The 21459-nt window shown below is 35.9% G+C and overlaps 1 protein-coding gene across 1 annotated transcript; it reads right to left on the bottom strand.

The window, feature by feature from the left end:
- Positions 1-570: 570 nt before the first annotated feature.
- SGTB (small glutamine-rich tetratricopeptide repeat (TPR)-containing, beta) lies at positions 571-20708 on the bottom strand. Its single transcript, XM_009580367.1, has 10 exons — positions 20592-20708; positions 15466-15569; positions 14628-14697; positions 10756-10855; positions 8306-8410; positions 5300-5438; positions 5150-5212; positions 2999-3036; positions 2672-2755; positions 571-1205 (listed from the first exon to the last, which is right to left on the bottom strand). Exons 1-10 carry the CDS (start codon positions 20689-20691, stop codon positions 1094-1096), a joined length of 915 nt encoding a protein of 304 aa, XP_009578662.1. The 5' UTR covers positions 20692-20708; the 3' UTR covers positions 571-1093.
- Positions 20709-21459: the final 751 nt, after the last annotated feature.

Below are 21459 nucleotides of genomic sequence, written 5' to 3'. Positions count from 1 at the left end.
CAAGAAAAGCCAGGGTAGGAACAGAAATACTATAGGGTGGAAAAATCTTTTAACTTGGCCATATAACCATCACTTAAGATAGATCTGTGTAATGAAACTTTAAAAAAAAAATCCTTAATTGTTTAAGTCAGTGATTTACCACACAAGAATAGAAAGAGAATCCGTCTTTCTAAGGCAGTTATTTTTTGATAAATTTTCAGTACTAGTTATTTGTACAGTCACTGGATCAGTTTTAGCTTATTACAGTTAAGAATTTTAAGCTTATGTTAAATACTGCATACATATGGAATGTAATACAGTTTGCCATGCCTAGGAAAATAGTGCCATAACGCTGACCTCCAGGGCTACCGTCATGATTTGAGGGTATACATGGCAGTAGAAAAGCCTAAAACTTCTTAATACTCTTTCCTTTCCCAAGCCAAGTTCCATTTTGGTTTCTGTGTATTATCCTACTCAGGATTAGTGTCTCCTCTTTCTCTACAATTTGTGGTACTCCTTTGTATACAATCATCTCGCTCCCTCCTGCCCAATGAAGTTGAAAAATACTTCATGTTACTAATGATGGCCCCTCCACAGGCTTAAAGAAACAGACTTTTCAAGCATTAGTTTTAAGTACATTCTATACTCCAACACTGATTTATGCTCATTATAAAAGGACACATCAGATGGGCCTATTGTTTCAATATTTGACAGGGAGTACAGCCGTAATGATTTTCACCGTAAGAATAACGTGCCTTTTGCACTAGGATTTTAGAATTAAGCTGTTATGCAAGATCAGCCCACTACAAAACTCCTCCCCACTCAACAGCCCTGGAGATCAATCTAATGCACATACTGAAAATGACTTGTACTTAGGGATTTTAATAAACCACCTATTTGGTGTATTAATTTTCGGAGGAGTAACTATACATAAACGATATGTTCCAAGTTATGTGCAATAAATCTGTTTAACAGATTTATTCTTGTTTGCAAACACGCACAAAGAATTTTCTGTCTTCTATTCAAGCAGAAGAGTTACAATGGTGCTTTTGCTACTAACTATGGTATGTATTTTGGGGTTATATACCATTCCGATTCACACGCCTCCTTTAAGTCAGGAATGCTCTTCAGTGCTGCCACTGAAAGATCTGCTCCGGACATGATTTCTCAGTTGCTCTATGAGCTCTGGATTCTGCTGCTGTATCTGTTGTGCAAACTGCTGCCCCCTGTGTTGAACAGTTTTAAGTAAAATCAGCAAGTGAAAAAAACTGAGAAGCAGCATTTGTAAGAAAACAGGATATCCCAATACAACTGAAAGGTGAATTATATGAAAGTTAAGACTAAAGATAACTTGCTGTATAGTCTTAATGAAGATATTTGTAGTAGTATGAGTTTATCTAGTTAAAGTCTCTCCAACAAGGATTATCAGCAGATCTTCATTCTTTAGGACTATTACTTCTACTTGGTAACATGGAGAAAAAAGTATTACCTTACTTGGTAAAACTAAAATTTAGCAACAAATCTGCTCCAGTGATTTGCTCTCTTCTTTTTGAGAGGATCCATTCTAGTTGTTTAAGATAATTACTCTTCTAGTTGAAGTGCAACCTTGTATTAAGTTTTCCAGAAATACAGTGTGCGGCTGCCAACTTGTACTTGTGAGCAAGACGTCATTAGTAGAAAGCAAGCCTGTAATTACACCTTTATGTCTTGTATGACTAAAGTAATGATCCATCTCCATAACAGTTGTAGCTTAAGAGTTAAATTAATAGGTGAGATTAATTCCATGTAAAAGATAAGCATAACACTGGTTTGCCAGAAAAAGCAAGTAAGTAAAACACACTACTTCATGAATAGCCTGGCATGGCTTCTCTGTAACTTCTGCATTTTGACCGAGTAGCAAATTATCAAGACTCCTTTAAACCACAGTGCAAGTTGAAGGAAAGCCACCATTTTTATAGATCTAGCTGTAGTACATAGTTTTTGTGAAAACAACCCTTGATTTTGTGGGGGCACATTCCTGTCTGTGATGTGAATTATAAATTACTTTTGCCCCCTGAAGGGACAAAACTTAAAAATAGTTTGAAACAGGCTAGAATGCTGAAATAAAGTAAAATTGTATGCCTTTTAAGAGGTCTTGCCAAATAAGCAAATGGCATGCTTTTGTGCACTCTTCCAGATGGATTATCATTATTATACTGTAAAAGACCTGGGTCCTGGTTTTTGTAAAAGCTACTCCTCATTACACTGAGTTTCCTGAAGCCTTCCTAGACTAAATGGAGGGAAGCCAGAGCAGAATTTGTTGCAACCTGTGCTAAGTAAATCTTTAGCTTTTCTAACTAGTGCCTGGGATATCAGATAGTAAATTTATCAACACAATTTGAAAGCACATGTAGCAGTACTTAAAGATTTAAAGGAGCATTTTTAGTAAGTGCCATTTAGAAAGTAAACAGTGCATGAGAACCAGAAAGTGAAACTGAGCACACAGTTTAGTCATTCCAATTGATGGAAATGTACACAGCAAACAAACAAGATAGTGGAAAGTAAGTCTTCGAGTTCTCAGTTTTAATAATAATCAGGCATACAATGGGGACAGGCCACAGTATAATTGGCTTGACACTATCCCTTTTAAATAGATGTTGCACAACAGTGCTTCTACAAATGTAATAGTTAAAACTACGCAATTCTTACTTACGCGTGGATCAGGCTGGACAAATCCGACAGGCCACCAACACCCGCAGCAGGGCCACCGATGGCGTTTGACATCATCCCCGACATCCTGGAACAGTTAGCACAGTGTTGGCATTGGGGCATGCAGGGACCTTTACAGTAAGCAATAAACCGTAGTTTTTTGAATTGCTGGGAGAAAATAAGCTGCAAGAGGAAGAAACTGCAGTAGTTTTATTTACAGTAAGCAAAAATAAAATTACATTTTCAGGAATACAGTATTATCTACCTTTTCTCGTATTAATTCAAACTGCTAAAGACATTTGTTTTAATGGTACTCCATTTTAATACTTACAATTGTTGAACTTGAGGATTCTGCATTAAGCTTGCTGCCTAGAATAGACAATATATTGCTGAAATTATAACACGTTTACTACTTAGGTATCACTGAATAAAATGTGGAAAAAAACAAAAAAACTCACATGCTGTATTCTATGTTTTATTACAAAATTAAGCTAAGTTTATGTGCACAGAGACATATAGTCCCCAGCAAAAAGAATCATTACTGGAACATATTTCAAGGATATGAAGCGGAGACAATTTGTTACATGTTAGATAAAAAAAAGTGATTACAGATTCAGACATGAAAAATACGGGAAGGCGACATTAAACATAAAAAGCCAGTACCAGAAAACTGGGGGGAGGGGGGAGGAAATTAACTTAAGACTTGCAAGGACAAAGGTTTTCTATTGGGCTTTTTGGAGAAAGGTCTGTATTTTGTTGACTCCCAGCCTGGATAAATCAGTTTTGCAATTACTATTACTCCTGGCTATAAACTGTTAAGATTATGGCCACAAAATATTGCAGAGGAAACCAGAGTGTGGGCTTACTTTGTAGCATGGTTTTGTGGTAACATATATCTTCTGTCATAATTGCATATCTTCTTACTTTGTAGTAAGCATGAAGTTATTTAAATTTCTCATTCATAAGACGCCTCAAAAATTATATTGTGTTTACCATAGTGTAAGGGTATATATGGACAGATACTATAGAATAAACCAGGTGATGCTTTAAAGTTAGGAACAAAATTCCTGCAGAAATCAGTGTCTGTATGAATACAAGACCAGTTGGCACAACACAGATCTGGTTATTCACTCTCTTATTAAAGGTATTACAAAACCCAAATATATACAATATTCATTTTATTGATCCATATATGTATCTCAAAAGTAAATCAGCTGTTTTCTCTAGTCTACAGTTAGATATAAAATGCCAAATTCAGGTCAATTCTATGGGTTCTATAGGTAGGATTTTTTTCTTTCTTCCATCAGTAACAAGTCTGTTCTAGGTTAGGGGTCCAAGATGGATGCTGGAAGTAACTTTCTCAAGGTCAGACAGTGAGTTAATTTTTTTCCTTAAAAACAAAACAAAACAAAAACTACACCACAGGAAAATAATTCATTCGTTCCTGGCTGAATACCCTGTGTTCTACGCAGTTGACCAGGCATCTTCTGGAGATGATGCAAAAAATCCTTTCCCCATAGTTAGCTCCATATTGAAGAGTATTTCTTTGACTCTAAACAGATGCAGACTGTCTGAGTTAGTCATGTGGCCAATGAAGTGGTACATGGAGTTCCAGTGCTATTTAATCACTAATGCCATCCGTGAACTTGCTCACTTCTTCCTTGCCTACCATCTCTGTTATTTGGACCATAGTATCAGACCAGATGTATTGATCTCTCTTGCATGCAGTGCATTTCCACACGGAAGCACTGGTTGAAATGTCCTGTCCTACTGAAGCTACCAGAGGGGCAGTAAAGTTTTAACTGAGTTCTAAAAGGAAGTAATTTTTTTTTTCATTTTTTTCTCCAAATTCCATTATTGAAAGTTAATTAATAGCATTTAGCTAAGAAAGCCATGCACGGAGAAAAGCTACTGAGGTACAAAACCACAATTTGCCATTGTACTGGAAGTAAAGGAATGCGCTATATGCTATTTATATTCATTGTTTGCACATCTCATGAAGTTTTGCACATGTAAGGATGTCAGGGATAATCTGAAAGAGTAAGAACAGAAAGGTCTTTTGGGTAGTTCTCCCCAAGCAGAGTTACTTTAGTCTTGTATCTGAATCAACTGCTACTCATGTAAGAGGTGATTTCTCTGTATTCATTGTTAACTGCTATGTGGAGAATACAAAAGAAATTTTCACCATGCTGTTGACAAGTGGTTTACTATCATGCCATCTACAAAACCAGCATAGCTAATCTATGCAGGTCGTTGTTCATAAGTAAGATAGAATCAATTGGAAATGAGACAGGCATTATAGATTTATGCTTCGCTTCTTCATTCGTTTTGAATGTAAAATGACTTAGAAAAGCTTACATTCAGTATAATGAAACCATTGCCATTATAATAAGCATTAAAATTGCTTGTGTTATTAAACAAGAGTTGTTCTTAAAACTTCAGTTTTAAAAACAGTATAATGTAAAGCTTGAAATATACTCACCATACTAATGAAGGCAGGATTGTTTATCAAGCTTGCCATGTCAAAACTCAGTCCAGTTCCAGTCTACAAACAAATTGCAATTGAAGATAAGTTTACCTACAAAATCCCAGTTAAAATTATTGTAAATAAATAGATACAGAGCTAACTTACAGGACTGGACATGTCTCTTAGTTTCTGTTCTGCTATTTTCAAATTTGACTTATAAGAGTCATTCTCTGGATCAAGATCCAGTGCTTTTTGGTAACTGGTAACTGCTTCTTCATATTTATTCACTGAGGTCAGAGCCAACCTAATGTGAAATAAAGAAATCCTGGGTAGAACATAAATGACCATCAAAAGATAATGATACATTTTCTGTTCTAAGTAAAACAGTATCTCACAACTGATTTTTAGCTTGAACACTAAGTTAAAGCAAGTTTTGCTATCTGCTACTACTGCTTAGTGTAAGCACTTGTTTTTGCAGAAGAGATGATCCCTCAAGAACTGATCTTGCATTGTCTGTTCCACATATATGCAAGTTTCATTAAAAACTCCTTGGCATTGTCAAGTAATTTAGTCTGTATTTGAGAGCACAAGCTGGATCCAGCATCCTTGACTTTTTGCATAAGCTCAGGAATTCCTCTAAGTGTTTCCTCCAGTCCTTTTGATCCAAGAGATTATTCAGAAGGGTACATGGGTAAGTAGGGCGAAGATACTCTTAAGGTGAGTTCTGCAGCTTCAAGAAACCAAATACTGGAACCACAAGTTTCAGCATAATAGATTTTTGTCTTAGGATCAGTGCAAGGTTCTCCTTTCGGATCTTCTACTTCAACAGCTTGACAAATGGGTTATACAGGATAGTAGTAACATCTGTAAGATTCTGTAAGAAACCCTGGTATCAGGGAAGTCTGCTTAATGTTTTGAAAAAGATTCTTCTCCAGCAGCTCAGGAGAGCACAAGACAGATCTTCTACTATTGAAACAGTGTTTGTTTTCAAGTTCTATTAGCTACTACATTTAAAATATCATCTTTCTTTGAGCTATTCCAGAAGTCCATCTGGTTGCAGTTTCACTTCTATCTTCTACTGTATTTTCAATTGATGCTGTCCACAAATCTAAACTGATCTTTTCCATATTTTGTGAAAGATTTGTGTAACACACATTCAGCTATTTAATACCCCAGTCCCCCTTTGGTGTGTGCTGAGGTACACAGACTGGGTTGATAAGCCTGTGCTAATGCCCACTAACAGACCTTAGTCTTTTATCTCAGGCAAGAGAGCTCAGTGTGTTAGATACATCAGTCACAGTCATTACTCTCAGTGATGATGAACTCAATAACAGTATGAAACTCCAGGAGTTTACAGTAATACTCCTGGAGGAACCCAAGCAATATTAATGTTTTCTCTCTTAACACAATTACTCCCATAAAAAACATTCTCCCTTTTGGCCCATTGACTTGCCAAAATAGTTTCTGACCAGACAAGAAATGCAATCTGGTATTTCTGTGATGCAATCGTCTTTTTTTACAGAGAAAGTATGTAAAATTCTGCTTCTTGGAACACAGTACAAGTCAGAACAGTGAACGACAGTTTCTTTGCTCAATTCCTACCCAGACAAGATATGTCTCAGAGTCATGCTGGAAGTATCACTTTAATTGACAGCATGGCTCCCATCTCTGCATCTTTCTGTGACATACAAAGAGTTTCTGTCAAATCCTGAGAAAAACTGATATGCCTGCATAATGCAGTCAGAAAACACAGCTTTCTCATACGGACTTCTTGTTGAGAAGGTGGTTTCTGCACTTGTTTTTTTCAGTCATTACTAAACAAGCACTGTTTCCTCATTCAGCCTATGCCAAATGTACTACTATGTCTATCTGCTAAGTTAAGCAATAGCTTGTAGCATAAAACATACCCTCTATCAAAACAACCAGACGATCAAAAAAAGAGAAGCTTGATTGCCCAAGAATGATCCCACTTACATTGTGCATCAAGAGGCACACTGGTCTTACACCCAAAACTCTAAAATAACCTCCAATTTCCAATTAAATCAGCCTGTAGCTTCCCTCCATCTCACGGAAATAGGGGGATCTCGGGTCGTGCTATATGTAGAAACGATCTAAAGAGAGTTAAATAGGACAAAACCAATTCAACAGTCCCTAAAATTTCAAAGTGAATTAATCATCTCAGAAGCCAGTCAGGCTACATTTGTATTAGTAAAATAAACTGTATTGTGGCAAGTTTTCAAGTACTAGAATTCCATCATCTTTGATCTTAAATAAATGCCCCCTGGCATGGTTTTGTCCCAACAAGCATTATCCCAGACAATTTTGGGGCATGGTTCAGAATTTAACACAGGCCAACGCAATTAGCAATAGGCAGTTTGGATGTGGCCACTCCACACTGCAAACTAGATTTTAACAACATGGACTTGGGCCATTTTGTGCTAGCTGACCCAATAAACAATCCCAAGCACTTTTTAATTTACTACTATAGATATAACCTCAAAAGCCTTATGCAGCATTCAGCCCACACCCACAACATGTTTGATTATTGAAAATGCACAGCTACACATCTTGGAAGAATGGCCCTTCACTCAAGTAGATATCCCATTCAGAACATTCCTGATACTTTTTTCAGATAGCACTTAATCAGATCCACTGCCTAAAGAAGCTATACTGTTAATCTCTCAGACATGACTGAGAAAAACTACCAAAGGGACATAGGTTAGACTTGCTAAAATATTGCTTCCAAAGAGCTATTGAACAGAAAAACTAAGCCTCTATTCCTGCTAGTGTGAAGCCCCAATACTTCTAGGATTCTGTTCTCTAACAGCATCATTAGCAGATTCACTGTTCCAACTGCAGAACTTTGATTACTTGTAACTAGGTGGGAGGCAGAAAAAAACGCATCATGACTTTCTAAACTAAATTTGTAAAGTTGATAAACTGAAAGAAAAAAGAACTGCAAACTGATGAAATCTGATACAAAAATGCTGAGATCACCCACATATCTAAAACTTAGAGCTGACAGCCTGAGAGGATCATCTTCAGAAAATTGCTACACGTTCAGAGCAAGAATGTCAGCTAAGTAAAACAACCTAGCTCCACTTATTTCAGAAAATCTACGGTGATTTACACTTGCGTCTTCAGTGTTAACTCAGATTTGTATTAGCTTACCCCATTCTCCCATATGCTTTGCTGTACTTTGGGTCTATTGCTATGGCTCTCTCACAATCCTTTATGGCTTCACTGTAGTTGTTGAGCTTACTTTGAGCAGCAGCCCTAAGAGGAAGACGGGAGGGAAGGGAGAGAGCTTTGTCAAAAAAGCAATAAATGAAAAAAACCCAAGCTTAGATATTCACATGTCCATGACTAACTTTAGACTAGTTTAATCTTACAGACTCTTCATTCACTATTTAGGCAATGTCTTAGCTCTCCTCAGTTTCTGAATTAAGTATGTGCTTAAGCGCATTGCTAGACTAGGGCTTTGGAGAACATGCACTCACCTTTGAGGACAAAGGATAAATAATTCTAAGAAACTGGTTTAAATCCAGCATATGACTATGCACAGAATACATCATAAAACCTATTACAAGAAGTGAAACTCTCAAGTAGTAATTTACATAAAATTATTGTTTAAGCAGAAGTATTTTATACAATTGGTGTTTTCCAGCAAGAAGTATAGTTTTACTGCTGTTCAAAGGAATGCTGAGATTTTTCCTGCTCAATTTTTAGCAGGCAACTCATGCTTGCAGGTAAACCAGGATAATATTTCTTGATAATCTGTGAATTACTAAATTACAATTGCATCTCAAGACCAGAGAAATACTAAACATTGCAGACATTTATACAAAAGATTAAAGACTTTCCCAAATTAAAAAGGACATTGGAACAGATTAATAATCAAAACTTTCCCCATTTGAAAGGTCTCAAAACACTCTAATTTGTTCTTCCTTGATTAAAAAACTATAGTAGAAATGACAATATTTCTATTGCATAAAGCATTCTTCTTTTTTTTTTTAATTTTATTCTTCATTATTTTATGCTACAATCATCACTATATTCAATCCTTTCTCCTGTGATAATCTCCAAATTGCATGTTTTTTCTGACTCTGATTAACATCTCTTCTGAATGGGAGTACTTATATATTCTAAATATTTAGGCTGCTTAACAGTTGTCCAACTCCACAGATGCCAGTGAAGATGTATGGATAAAAGCTGGGGACAATGCTTAGGTTCTCATGTGTTTGAACAGAAAATGTTTTTTCCATGTTTACAAAAAATTTATATGGCCAGTTAAAACTTTAAGGGCATCTCAGCTCTCTCTTTTTCTCACTGCTGTGAGTAAAAAGCAATACTGTTGAAGGCAATACATCTCCATTGCTCCCAAACCAGCTTAAGAAAGATAAGAATAAGGCCTATATTTATTCAAATACCGCATCACCCACAAAACTCCAAGCAACTGCCTGTCTTCTTTTGAATAACTTCATAGAATGCTGTCCTTACTGACATCAGGTTTCATTTTGGTCCTCACAAATGTGATATGTGATGATGTAACACACAAAGTGAAGTATTTCTACTCTTGCCAATAACAGATTTGGTGCTTAAGCCCATTCTACTGAGGAAACTTTCAGTGATTTTGGGAGGCTTTTGAATCTGGTCTTATATTTCCATTTTATACGTAAAATTACTTATGTGATCAGTTTTCTCAAGGAAAATAGATGATTTACATTTTGAACTGCCGTCTTAAAGATATAAAATACTAGCAAACTGCGCATTTCCTTTCTCTTTACGCTTGCCACGAAACACTGAATCTTTCACTTGTATTTATCATAAACTAAACTCTGGAGTAATGGAAGCACAGCTCCAAAAATAGAAAAATCCACTGGGTACAGTGCCACAAGGCCAGATTGACAGCACTTAAGTTCATATATCCTTCTGGTAATGGAGGCACAGTAGAGCAGAGTGGCTCTAGAGTCAGGCTAGTTCCAGCAGGGCTCATAGACTATACCGCCTTTGCTCTTACACTGGTCTTCTGGGCAGTATACTGAAAGAGCATACTTCTGCTACTGGGTTAACATGCACTTCCAGACTTCATCTGTTCCATGTCACTATGTCTTTACTATGGCAAAGAATAGATTAGACAATGAAACCACAACGACAGCCTTATTATTTTTCAACAGGTCATACATAAAAATGCTGAGTATTTATACAATGCTTGAAATCTCCAAAATGGTATTCCCACATTGATGATATTTTTTCCAGGGAAAGTCAATAGTAGGGGAGATGGAGATGGCAGCTGAGTCACTAGAACACCAGAAAAAAGGCTGTTACTACTCTCAACAGATTGGGAATCACAGCCTACATTATGATTTAATATAGACAACCTAACTCACAAAAACCTGATCTCAAGTGTTACAAGTAATTTAAAGATGTTACATCTTTAACTGATACAGATATGCTGAATGAGCTCACTTTTGCTTTAGATCTTCTACAAATTTAACGTGATAAATTTCTGCATAGTGCGATTTTCTAGTCTCATGTTGGTTTTATCTACTTCACAATTTATCTTTAAAATAATGTTAATGAAGTTTGGGAATGAAAAGTGTGTATTATTTTGGTTTTACCTGTTGCAGTAATAGACTGCATTTTTTGGATCCAGTTCTATAGCCCTAGTATAACAATCCACTGCAGCACCATAATTTTCTTCTTTCATATGATTATTACCTGAAATAAATTATAAAAAGCTGTTAAGTAGTTAAAAGATACAGTGCTATGAAAGAAATAAAGCAGCCACATTATAGCATCTATATAAGGTAGTTACGACTGCACTTTTTTGAGATACATTATTTTAAATAGAATTAGCATGAATAATGCAAATAAAAATATCTACTATGTCTGTAAAGTTTATTATGTACATTGTAGTCCACCACATGAACCTTCCCCTTCTCATCTTGCTCTTTCACACTTTCCAGCTAATTTCTGCTGTTAAGCAAAGATCACTTTGTTGAGAAGTGTAATTGTAATTGCAGTTCCACTCTAATATAGATTTGTAAGTCTTAACTATCTTTGTAAGCCTCATAATCCAATAGGCTATATGTTAATTCCTTTTTGGTCTCATTTTCTCACATGTCCCAACAACTTTCCATATAACATGGAAAATCAAACAAAAGCAAAACTAAGCACACAAGCCTCACTTTTGTGATGCCACATAATTCGTTCATTAAGATAATGAAAAGCATGTATAGCACAGGCAATCTAAAATGATTGAGAGGTAACATTTCTCACCAATAAAGCTCAGAACTTCTACTCTACAACGAAGTTTCATATTTCATATTTTTTAAGTCCAGTGAAAAAAATAGAAAAATATAACTTTTCTGTGGAAAGAAAATTCTGAACTAAGGTCTTTCAAAACAAAAGATATCTTACATATTCTTTCCTCCCCAACACAGGGCTGTCCCGGTAGTTTCTTTCTTTCCTGATGACAGAATAGTAGAAAAAAAGTCCTAGTTCAGAGTGCCCAAGCTTAAGGTTGTCCCTGATCCTGTGACTACAGATCTTTGGCCTGCTAGATCCTACAGAAGCCTTGGTTTCCCAGCAATGTCAAGAAATTGTCAGGAAAATTATAGACTTCCACTGACTTCCCTGTATTTTGGCAAAATATTTCAACCCTCTCCCAAAATGAACAAGAAAAGGGATAGGTCAACAGGTCACTACAGATGTAGATAACTGCATAAGCAAAGGCTGGAAAAGTTCAGTCAGTGCAACATTTTGTCTCTGATAGAAACCAAAAGACTGTGGAGCAAGCAGTCCTAGGTGCCTAGGTACTAACTGAAAATAACTACACTTGCATTTATTTGTGAACATGGAGAGCTTAATAAACAAAACCAGATTTAAGTAACTAAGTATCATCAAGGTAGTACAAAATCACCTCTTCCCAATAGTGATATTCTAAACTGTAATTATAGTCAGCAATCCCTGCCAGTGAGAAGGCAAACTGAAACTGTAATTGCATGTATACCTTCAAAATATACACAGAATGTAACAGTATCTGTCTCATTTCTAAAGGCCCACCACCTACACATCTTTCCTTTGATCTAAGGTAGAGGTCTGTACACTAAATCCTGTTGTCACATAAAAGACTTGCAAGTTAGCTGCACCCCATGAGATTGCAGCAGTTAACATTTCTCTAAAACAAAACTGCCATCAATGACTATCAAAGTTGGAATTTCTGATACTGCTCTGAACTAAAGATGACAGGGGTGCAGGGCTAAGTTGGAGCTAGTATCAGTGGGTACCTTTCTTGCTCTCTCTCTCTCCAGCTCAAAATTGGCTAAAGGAAAAAAAAAAATAGCTAGACCTACTATTTCCGCTGAGATTAAGCAATTCAGGAAAAAAGGAAAAGCAACTGTAATATTTTATTTTAACACCAGACAAAAATTCTTAAGACAAAAAAACCCCCACAAATGGTTATACTTTTGAATGCGTGTCCTCTATAATGAAAATACTACCTAGTGTTATAACTTATACTGTGGTAATACCCAGATCTTTTTAGGATCAAGCACTGTTACGCTCTACAAACCTACACATAATCTGTGCTCTTACATAGCTTACATTAAGCCAAAGTGTCAAGTGATATACAAGGGTAGGCAAGCAAATTCAAGTATTTACTAGTCTGGAGGGTATATTACTTCCTGGTTTTATGATGACCAAGATAGAAAATTCAGGTATCTGATTTTGTTTTGCCATTCATTAGCCACTTCTGCAGGTACCAGGGTTGGTTTGAGAGCAGAGTAGGACCAGGCTGGTGGCCACAAAGTTGAGGGAAGTTATTCCATTGGTAAGGACATACAGATAGAAATGAGAAAATGACAGTTACAGAATTACAGTACTATAGAAGATATGGGTCAAATGGACTTCCCCAAGTTATCTAATTCATCTCCCTAACTCAGGGCAGAAAATACTCATAACTGAAAAGCATGATAGTGGTGATAGGTAGATATACGTGTGAAAACGAGGAGGATTAATACGACAGAGCAGCATTAGAAAACAGGACAGGAAGTTTTAATTTTATTATAGGAAATTAACCAGAGGCATTTCAAGCAGTTCCAAACTGCTTACTAATGCCCCTGATAGCTGACCCTTTAAATGGCCCTTTGTTGAAGTTTAGACCCTTTCAATTTTTTCAGTAGAGACATGGAATTGCTTTAGTAACACCACACACAGATTAACACATAGCACACATTAATTTCACTTCCTCAGTCTATTTCACAAAACCTTGTGGGCTGACAGATGACAAGGAGAAGTCACAGATTTAAAACAGGTGTTGCTGTAACACCCACACCTGGAAAGTGCTGAATATCCCTACAGTCCAATAACAATGCTGAGTCCTACCGGTATTCTTCACTTTCCATGAGCTGGCAGTAACAGACAGCAAAATGAAAAGCCAGCGTGCACAGCAGGTATGTTACAACTTACAAACTAATTTTCACTTGTAACTTAACCTTGATTGAGCTTTTATCCTTACAATTGAAGAGCTAATTAATGAGCAACTTCAACAATTAGGAAAACTTACTTTCAGAGCTATTAATGGACCGCATTCATGACTACAGATGACCAGTATTAAGATAAAACAGACATGGAATTCATTCTCAAAAATAGTAGAACTTTTTCCACATAATTATTGAAATTTTTGAGAGGATTACATCTGCCTTACAATTAGAAAGTTACTTATTTTTTCTATGAAACTCAAATATCTGAAAATCCAACAGGTGATAAAAAACGTGATTTATAAAGCATCGATCCACCTGATAACAATTCATATCAGTTATCAGTGCTACATGCCTTTTTTTTTTCGTCTTAGTTTTGGGGCAAGGTAAAATGATTCCTTCTTGGGTAGCATTAGTGAAGACTTCTATGGTACAGCTGCTTTTCCTCACATAACAGCAATAACATCTATCAAAGGGGAAATAAACAACTGGCTTTTCTGCAGTTTTTATAGAGCACACAAATTATTTCACATATGTGAAAGTAGTAGTAAGTTCACAAGAATTTTTCCATTGGCTTCAGCTGGGTCAGGTTTTTACCAATGTTTTAATATTAAGCTAACACATAATCCTCGACATCACATAACCTTTTCAATATAAAGTAGAAAATTGTATAGCAATTCCATGGACAAATAGCAAAATCTATAATATACCGAACAATAAGTGTTCATTCTTCAAAGCTTCTGCTGCTCAGGAATGTTGCCCAGGACTTCACATGTTATCCCTTAGTTTTTAAGCAACCTCCTGAGCAAGGGAGAGAATAGACTATATTTTATTAAACCCCAGATGGAGCAAATCACTTAGTCCTCTTACAATATAACAATCACCAGAGAATATAAGCTTAAATTTTTTTGCGGGGTGTGTGTTGCCCAGCTGCTATACTATCACTATCCATGATAACCCAAAAATCTTAACAAAAGCATAAGATGTTTATTTCTGTGTTTATTACAAACCTTCATCCTTCAGTTGGTCAGCCTTTTCAACATCGTCTGGTAAAGAATCTGAGAGAGGCAGCATGTCATTCTGTATGTAAACAAGATTTTTTTCATTAAAATATAAGCCCTGATTTTATTAAAAACGTCTTTCATCCTGGGCAGCATTGTATCAACAAGCAACCAGATCTTCTGTAATGCACAGGAAGTATGAAAGAACTTAACGTCACTAAAATCCTTAGAAGAGAAAGATAGCTTGCTTTCTACTACTAAAAAAACCTTATGCCTCACCACACATTTTAAGGAAGTCAAGGGGAAGAGAGCTGATACGTCCCTACAGTCTTGGTTTTCTTACTTCTGACTATCCTGTTTGCCATCATGTTCATTCGCTTCCTGTACTGGGAATCGCAGATAACACGTGTTATTAGCATACATTTTTGAAGTTCCCATTTTAAGGTTAGTGTTCATGGAGATTTTTTTAAAACTGAACAACTAAATTATTTCCAGAAGGGCGTGAGGAGCATCTGCAAACTATGAATGACCTCAAGCAGTTTGCAGACATTTATCTCTGGGAACTGCAAAATGCTTAACTGAAGGATAAAATCCTTCAAGTGAGAATGAGACATCCACTGTTTTGTAATTTTCTATATGGAATTGTCCCTGTCTAACTGAAATTAATTCCTTCCATTGCCCCAAACAATTCTCATTCTGCTAGCTTTTATGGAAATTTCACTTTTTTCATGTTTTACTTAAGTTTCCACATCATTTTGACCTATACAGCACTTCAAGGTTGTGTATACAATATGAAATCTTAGCACATATTGGCAAAGCAACTCTAGAATCTAAATTAAATTCTTACCTTTGGAAAAGAATTTGTGAACATTTCTATCAAATGCTGTGGAGGTGCAAGCTGAGTATCTTCCAGATTAATCTTAAATACAGTCTCCAGACACTGAATTGCAACTTATAAGAAAAAAATTTTAAAAATAAGTCACCAGTTTCTCAATAGAAGTGTAATTTCACTAATTTATTTATAAAGCTGTGATTCACTTCCTTATTCAGCTAGTAAAAGCAGCTCTTTGGAATATATCATAAAATAAAGAGAGGCTACCTGATTCCCATAGAATTGACTTGCTGAAAAACAGTATAAGCTATACAGAATCCATACATAGTTCGGTCATTATTCTTAAACCAATTTGAAACAGTTATTTCAATTCTTTCAATTATTTAATGTCTTTTTTTTAAAAACATAAAAATATGAGGATTTAACAAAAGCACCACAATTCATAATACAATTATGTATGTGTCACACAGCCCACCTCAAAACACCACAACTGCCATATATTTGTGTGGCATAATAGTTGGAAGAAAATGGCTCATCTTTACTGTGAAGAATAAATGCAAGATACTTATTACTCTTATCTTTTTTTGGAAGATAATATATTACTTTGAAGACTCTGTTTATTAATAAAATGCTTCATTAATCACAAGCCTTTATCCTATAAAAAATGTATCTGCAGTATCCTTTCACATGTTCTGTTGTGTAAGGATGAAATGGCCCTCCCAAATCTGCAATAAAGCAAATACACTTACAATAAGCAATTCTAAAAAAAAGTAGAGCCAAATATCTAACTGAAGTTTTAAACGTGCTCACATATTTTTAGGTAAAAGAAGATCAATGGCAATTACTATATACAATTCTGTATATATATGTATTCTGTTAATTATAGTATCTCAAATTATATAGTTATTTTCCCTATCATCTTGAGAATCTAGTAGAATGTTTTTATTAAGGTATATCATCTAAATGTTTTAGACTGAAAACTGAGGAGTAACAAAGAATAGTCCTTGTAAAGCCTAGTTTGAACAGAAAAATGACTTTTTAAAGTCAAACTATAGATAACCAGAGTAGCTGAATTCAAATTAAGGATCAGTAAAAACTGAATCTGAGAATTTAAATTGAATTTCAGTCCAATGTTAATATAATAAATACAATTTGAACTCGTATTTGCATTATAATTAGCCTGAACACTGACCCAAAATTAAAAAAGTAAAATTACTGAAAATTAACAACAGTAAGGCCAGTTTGAGGAACCTACTTTCTACATCACAGCTAGGAGAAAGGGGGAAAAAGTAGACTTGTAAAATGAATAGTAAAACCTGGAAGATATAATTTTTTTTAAAACCCTGATAACATATAATAGAAATTATTCAGAAAAAGTCAAATATAACACAAAATTAATGTTGATAACATGTAACAATTGAATACATTGCTAAATATGATACAACTTGCTCCTATAACCTATAAATGCTAAAAATATATCAGTTTGCTGGGTTCTAAATTACCCAGTAAGAATGCTGAAGGATTTGGGTTAAACGCCTTTGTCTCCTGCTATGTAGAAAAACTTAATTCTTATAAAGTAAGCACTGATTATGCTGAATTCTGAATTATATGTTAATAGTACTTATTACCAGGCCTATCATAAAATCTGTAGCATTACATATCTCGTTTTTCCTTATATGACTTAATAGGAAGCCACTTGCCAGTTGCTAAGTATACTTAGCAATTTTTCCCTCAAACTCACTTTCACCTAAAGGCCCTTTCCTGAATGCCACACCTCATTTGTAGCTTTGCATAAATTTAAAATTCAACCCCCTCCTTTATCTTTCTCAAGGCATTAAGCCTGTGACACCTGTGACACCAACTCTCTATCATACAGGAGATTGTTGCAATGTGCATCAGTGCAAATTATGCTTAAACAAAATAATCCTGACTATATTATTACTAGTAAGCATTCCATGAAATAATCAGTTGTTACAGTGAACACCCACATTTCTCCTTTAACTGAAAAATGGAATTTATAATCCTTATAATCTATAACAGAATTAGAAGCTCTTATGGGATGAATCCATAGGTTAGAATAATAACCACTGGTTAACATGCAAGCCAACAATAGAAACCTGTGTAAAAATAAACAGAGCCAAACCAGAAACTTTTCCAAATCAGAAGATGTATTAAGTTGTGACAAGATCAATACCTACCCTGTTTTAATGTGATGTAAAACCCTCACCCCAGTAAAGTCAGCTTTTGTCTGAAAAGTATCTCAAGAGACTAGACTGCCAGCATCTCACTATCCCATTATCAAAGTGAGGCAGTGTCAACGTGCCTCAAGCTTGATATCATCAGTAAATTGGCAAAGACTTGCTGCACCACGTGAGGTATTAATCTAAGATTTCTCCCGCATCTGATTTCAAAGGCCAAAGTTATCTGGTCTCCCTATTATCCCCATCATCACACACACTTTCAGAGGCCTAGGCAGTTGCTGAAGCTTGTACTGACCACCTTGCAAACCAGTACAGATACTTGGGGCTCATGTGGACACCTACTACCTGACAACGGGAGCACTTGGGCTATGCTGGAGCCCAGCTCAGCATCCCCAGTGCCACATAGCTCCAGGCTTTTTTGCTGTCCAAGCACAAACTGCAGCATCAAGGCATCACAGCAGGCTGTCGATCACTGAATAAAGAATATTAATTGGGCTGCTGAGGCTCCTTTAGTACTCGGTGTGCTCTTGCTTCATCTTACACATCATCTTCCCCAACTCAAGTATTACATACATCCTTCGCTTTAAGGGGTGCATTCCACTGATTTGGAAACACTGCCTTAGAGAAATTCATTGTGGTACATTGACCTTAGAAGTAAGAAAAAAAATCACAGCCTTGTGCATGTTGTAGAGAGTTATAGCACCCACAGAAATAGGTGCTATAGACAAGAAAAAAAATAGAAACTGTAAACAGGAAAGGGAAATAACTGCCATTTAAACACACTGCCTAAAATATAACTTGGAAGAAGTGAAGTTTGTAGTTCATACAATAGGGTTGAGCATTAACCTCCTCTCTATCGCTGCTCTAGATCTTAGGTTGTATATAGGGTAGTATATTTCTCCGGTCTACCTTCCGACTACTCTGCTTTTTCAAAATAAGGCATTTTTATTCATCATGCAAGTACAAAATTCTCAGAGGAAATTAACACTATCATTGACATCACTGTATAATTCAAACATGCAGAATGCAGGTTATCAATATAAATGGAGTTTGAATACATGCTAGACTTCTATTTTGATAAAATCTCAATTTTATTTGTAATGTTCTAGCTCTTTTTGTTGTTTTGTGGGAAATGGGAACTGTTTAAATTACTTCCTGGCACAGACACTTAATCATGCAGTGTTTTATCTTTTCATAGACACCAAGTAGGTACGTAAGGTACCAATGAAAAACATGAGTCAAATTTTGTCATCCCTGATGTCTCCACGTAACATTAAATACTTCAGGGGGTGGGACTTAGGCTATTGCTACTCTACATGCACTAAAGATATTTTGCACAACTAAAATGAGTCAATTATTCAGAATGCCCGCCTCTTATCCTCTAACACCTAGCATATGGTACCATACTTTTGGCAGGGTACAGCTCTAAAATTAGGATTTCATATCCGTATTAAAATGGTAAATTTTACAGCAGCATTTAAGCACAACTGAGGTTTTACAATATTTTTTGTTAAGAAAACAGAATCTTAAAATTGATTTCTTCATATAGACATTGGCTAAGGCTGCTCTAAGACATGTTATCAGGTAAATTTTCAGTCATAAGCCAATGTTTATCAGTTTTATTACAAAAACAAAAGGAATATACTCTTCGTGTCTTGTTATATGATTTCCAAAAAAATTGCTTTCTTTCATCAGCTGAACATCATCATAACCTGATACAGGTTAAATTCATAGATGACTACCACTTTTCAAATATACAAAATACTCCAGATTCTGATGTAAAACCAAATCTTTTGGCTGTTATTCTTTTGGGAGTATCCTTCAAATATGATGATACAAATGGTTCTTTCTTGCTTACATCAGTGAACAACTACACTGTAAAACCAATAGACATTGGAAGGAAGGACACTCCAGGTTTATCTTTTTAAGTTTATGCCTGTGGGAAGCAGGACTTGCTTTGCACCTCAGGAAAGTCTACTCTCCACACCTCAGATTTCAGGGACCTCAGTGATCAACTGCCCGGATGTTGATTATTGCACTACTGGTCCCTCTCACGTCCAAATTCCTCCTGTGATTGACTGATAAAACCAAAGACTGCTTGAAACAGTGCAAAGGTCTTTTAAATAGATGCTATGAAAAGCATTGCAGACTTAAGACTTTTTGTTCTTCTCTTGCTTAATTCCACATTGTGATACCACCTGCCATGAAGTCTCCAGGAATTGGGGAAAAGGAATAAGAGCAGTATGAAGGAGAAAGACAGATACTATGAAGTTAGAAAGATTTAATGTCTGTCAACAGAGGAATACACACAATACACTTGGATGTGTAATAGAAACTATACCATACTGAAAATATTCGCCACCATATGCTCTTTGGCATCACTATTCAAGAGAAAAAGAAATGCAAAGCATTTATTTTATTTTCCGTATTCTTAGGATTTCTTAGCCTTCCCTCATAAATTACATGGAATTCTTGCAAGTATGAAACAGGAGTTCCTTCCATATACCAAAACCAATATATGGTAATTGCTCTACTTCCTCTGTGGCCAGCACAGTTACCATCAGACATAAAATGCAGTAAGAAACCAAACATAAAAGTAAAGAGAAAAAGAATCAGCAGGCAAAAATTTGTGGGACACACACACAAATCATTACCATAGTCTGCATTATAGCACTGCTTAAGTTGATGTGATTCAAAGTATCTGTTGGTCAAAATTAAGGTAGTGCATGTTTTGTAACTTTAGTACATTTTTTAAATGAGACATGTTTTAAAACTAATAATCTCAGAAACATTAAGATCATGATCTAATTCACAGATAATATTTGGTGGCAGTTTCAGTTAGGTCACTCCAGTTACTTTCTAAGATAATATACATCAAGCAATTTAACACATGGGTAGGTATTATACATTTATATGTATATTAGCACCTTTACCACTTACCTTCCAAGCTTTCTTGTTCATCTGGAGTGAAAGTATCCATCTGACTCTGCTCTCTCAAGAAATGGATGACTGCATAAACCAAGCGTTTGACTGATGACATTTTGAAATTGATGAGTTTCTCCTATGTCTTAAAAACAACAGGATCTCTTATTTCAGAAAAATGAATTCCTAGAGTATTCCAACCTCCCACTGACCTCGGTAAGAAGTACACACTATACACAAGAACTTAGCCTTCACCAGAAAGCCTAATAAAGTGATGCCTTGAAACAAGTGGTTACACTGGACAAGGGAGAACTCCTACAATCATTTAGTCTAACTACCAACGAAAAAGCACAGATTTCCTCAGATTCATTTCTGTGGGAGAGTTCACCAAGGCTAAAATAATTTAGCAACTAATTTTCATTTTTATTTTTTTATAATTTGGATTTTATTTCTAAGATGTATGCACTTGGATGCTGAAGTAAAAATCAATTAAAAAGCCACATTGATAAATACAATGACATAAAGAAACACTTTAATAAAAGGCATTCTATTCTCTGACATTGTGCTGCTGAATGGTTTATATTCACTTTGGACAAAAAACTGGAACACTGTGACCTCAGTGCACACTTGTGATTAGTGACACTCCTGGCTCAGTCTGATTTGCATTCAGCATCAGCCGGGAGTTACATAACTTTGAGGAAAATTTTAGTTCCAACTTTCCAAGTTATTTTTCCTTAAACAATTTCGATTTAAAAATGGCACAACCTCACCCAGCCGCCGGGGGAAGCAGGTTAAAAAAGAGCGCTAAATGAATGGCGAGACCAGAGCCAACCCTCGCGAAATTATTTTCTCTCTACAACCCCCGAGCAAACCGATGTGCACCCAA

The sequence above is a fragment of the Fulmarus glacialis genome, unplaced genomic scaffold, assembly GCF_000690835.1.
Source record: "Fulmarus glacialis isolate BGI_N327 unplaced genomic scaffold, ASM69083v1 scaffold36680, whole genome shotgun sequence".
Classification (NCBI taxonomy): Eukaryota; Metazoa; Chordata; class Aves; order Procellariiformes; family Procellariidae; genus Fulmarus; species Fulmarus glacialis.
This window is presented reverse-complemented; position numbering and strand designations above follow the sequence as displayed.

Bases quoted from the DNA above. Each gene is read 5' to 3' on its own strand.
- SGTB (XM_009580367.1), bottom strand. From the start codon at position 20,691: ATGTCATCAGTCAAACGCTTGGTTTATGCAGTCATCCATTTCTTGAGA. The intron at 14,698-15,465 runs GTAAGAATTTAA...GTTTACATACAG, and splicing joins TCACAAATTCTTTTCCAAAG to AATGACATGCTGCCTCTCTC. The intron at 1,206-2,671 runs GTAAGTAAGAAT...TGTTCAACACAG, and splicing joins TTGTCCAGCCTGATCCACGC to GGGGCAGCAGTTTGCACAAC.